At 37.3% G+C, this 3,143-nt stretch overlaps 1 protein-coding gene across 1 annotated transcript; it reads left to right on the forward strand.

Moving 5' to 3' along the window:
* The first annotated feature begins 878 nt into the window (after positions 1–878).
* LOC121266769 (UDP-glycosyltransferase 86A1) lies at positions 879–2,918 on the forward strand. Its single transcript, XM_041170581.1, has 2 exons — positions 879–1,495; positions 1,586–2,918. Exons 1-2 carry the CDS (start codon positions 967–969, stop codon positions 2,542–2,544), a joined length of 1,488 nt encoding a protein of 495 aa, XP_041026515.1. The 5' UTR covers positions 879–966; the 3' UTR covers positions 2,545–2,918.
* Positions 2,919–3,143: the final 225 nt, after the last annotated feature.

The raw sequence follows: 3,143 nt of genomic DNA on the forward strand, positions 1-3,143 counted from the left end.
TATTTTATTATTAGAGAACATTATGAATACTAGTATATTGAGTGCATTCATAAATTAAATAATAAATAGATTTTTTTTTTCAATATATATTATTTACTTATTTATATGTGCACAATATTGTCAACTTTGAGGGCAAGCATTTTTCAATATATTATTACCAAGAGATAATGAATATTCGGTAAGTGAGTTTAGGACATGATCATGATCAAACCAGATCAAAGAGATATATATATAAAAATTCTTTTGACTTTTCTAGTTGTCATTGATTTTAAAACAACTTTACTTTTTGTGTTGGTAAATTTTATTGATCTTCTCTAGAATAATGTGAAAGATCTAAATTTGAACAATAATCACTCTCCAAACAATTAATTATTTGTCAAATGAAAGTTTGAAAACCATGAATCAAACAACATATCAAATAGATTGGTAATCACGTTGAGCTACCTCAAATACGATACAAACAGATTGGTGATCAAAATTTTTGTAGCTAACTAAGAAAATAAAACTAATCAATAGTGTGAAGGGTTTAAGTTGAACTCAAATGATGTTATTTCATTATAACAAAGAGAAAATTAGTCAGATTATGAGGACAGGTATACCTCCAAAATTAATTTAGGATTCAATCTTTGAAACTCCTAAATTATTTTAGGATGAATCGAAATCTTAAAATAAATTGATCATCTGTCATCATCCAAATGCATTTGATCCAATCGATAAACATGAGATATATATTAAAATTTCTATTTTACAATTATTTTATTATTAAAGAATCGATATTTACAATTTAGAGTGCACAGGTATCGAATATTTCTTTTAATAATAAATTCTACCTTTTTTAAAATGAATATAAAACTTGAATAAGTGATTATATCATAAGCATTGGGCGCCTCATTATGCTAGCCAACCATCATTTTAATCAGCTCTTGCTACTGATCTTTCTCTCTCCCTCTCATACTGCACATCCAGATGGAGAACAATCACGGCCAGAAGCCTCATGCTGTGATGTTTGCCTACCCTCTTCAAGGCCATGTGATCCCCTTCGTCCATCTAGCCATGAAACTTGCATCTAAGGGCTTCACCATCACCTTCATCAACACCCTCTCCATCCACCACAACATCACCAAATCCCAACCCCATATCGCCGCCAAAGACAACATCTTCGCCGGAGCACGTGAATCTGGTCTAGACATACGTTACACGACGGTTAGCGACGGTTTCCCAATAGGGTTCGACCGCTCCCTCAACCACGACCAGTTCATGGAGGGTCTTTTGCATGTCTTGTCCACCCACGTCGATGAAATTGTAGGAAAACTGGTTCAGCACTCCGACCCTCCCATCACTTGCTTGATTGCAGACACTTTTTTCGTGTGGACATCGATGATAGCCGACAAGTATAACCTTGTTAACGTTTCTTTCTGGACCGAACCAGTTCTGGTTTTGACTCTCTACTATCACCTCGACCTCCTTAGAAAAAATGGCCATTTTGCTTCTCAAGGTACTTGCGTAACCTCTCTCTATCTTTCTCTTTTGCCATTTTCGCTGTCATGTCTCCTTAATTTCTTCCAAACTTTCTGCAAATAAATAGATAATCGTGAGGACACCATTGATTACATACCTGGTGTGAGGGCCATCCAACCGAAGGACTTGATGTCTTATCTTCAAGCTACCGATGACATATCGACTGTGGTGCACAGGATCATATACAAGGCATTTCAGGATGTAAAAAGAGCGGACTTTATTGTCTGCAACACTGTCCAAGAGCTGGAATCCGAGACAATCTCAGCCTTACAAGAGAAGCAGCCAATATATGCAATCGGGCCAGTTTTCCTTGCTGGGTTAATCACCAAGAACAGTGTACCTACTAGCCTTTGGTCCGAGTTGGACTGCACCCACTGGCTTCAAACCAAGCCACATGGTTCGGTTTTGTATATCTCTTTTGGTAGCTATGCTCATGTGAGCAAACATGATATTGCGGAGATAGCATATGGGCTTTTATCAAGTGGAGTGAATTTTATTTGGGTTCTTCGTCCAGATGTTGTGAATTCTGATGAACCTGATTTCTTGCCTGTTGGGTTTGAAGATGACGTCAAAGGTAGAGGCTTGGTCATGAATTGGTGCCGTCAGATTGATGTGATCTCGCATCCGACGGTTGGAGGGTTCCTAACTCACTGTGGATGGAACTCGATATTAGAGAGTATATGGTGTGGTGTTCCACTGCTGTGTTTCCCTTTGCTGACAGACCAATTCACAAACAGAAAACTAGTGGTCGATGATTGGAGGATCGGGCTTAATCTTTGCGACAAGAAGTTAATCACAAGGGAGGAAGTTGCAGCAAAGATCAATCATGTGATGAGTGGAAAATCAGGCGATGAATTGAGGATGAATACAAAGGAGCTCAGAAAGATACTAGAGAATGCATTGAACAGTACCCATGGCCATGGATCTTCAGAAAAAAATCTCAATCAATTCATCGATGATGTGAAGCTCAAAGTTAGAGAGAAACTTGGGGTAGTGACATGGGAAACAAACGGCATTCCAATATGAGGAAATCAATATTCATCATTAAAGATCAAATGTTTTCTTGATCTCGCGAATTATGCAATTTTCAATCACACCAGTAGTACTTGATATCATGTTGAAAAGTGATTTTATGTATTACAAGATGAAGATCAGTAGCTAGCATTTATCCTGTGCACAATCGTAGGGCGGGTAATTAATGTAGTAGATTATAATGATGTACTGTTGATCTACATCTATTTTCTTGGTCTATGAATGCATGTATCTTCATGATAGTTCTATTAAAAAATGGAGCTGTCAAGTGATAGAATTGAACTCGAGCTGAATGGGCCATATATGTGGAGTTGTCCTCATCCAAATTACTTTAATACATGCATATGGTGGAAACTGTCAAAATTGCATCATCATCCATCGAATTATAGAGCTAGTGTCACTTTCTCGAATGGATCTAGCAGCCAGCCCCTGGCCTCTCAGAGTTTGTCGTCATTTGGTTGCCATCTTTAATCAAAAGATGACAATGATCTTGTCGTTTGAGAGATTATATACGTTGATTTTTCATTAATTGCCAATTTTCTAATTATTATCTGATAAGTTGATGATGCCTGCAGCTTTTTGTTTTGTTCTGA

Source organism: Juglans microcarpa x Juglans regia, chromosome 5S (assembly GCF_004785595.1).
Source record: "Juglans microcarpa x Juglans regia isolate MS1-56 chromosome 5S, Jm3101_v1.0, whole genome shotgun sequence".
Taxonomy (NCBI): domain Eukaryota; kingdom Viridiplantae; phylum Streptophyta; class Magnoliopsida; order Fagales; family Juglandaceae; genus Juglans; species Juglans microcarpa x Juglans regia.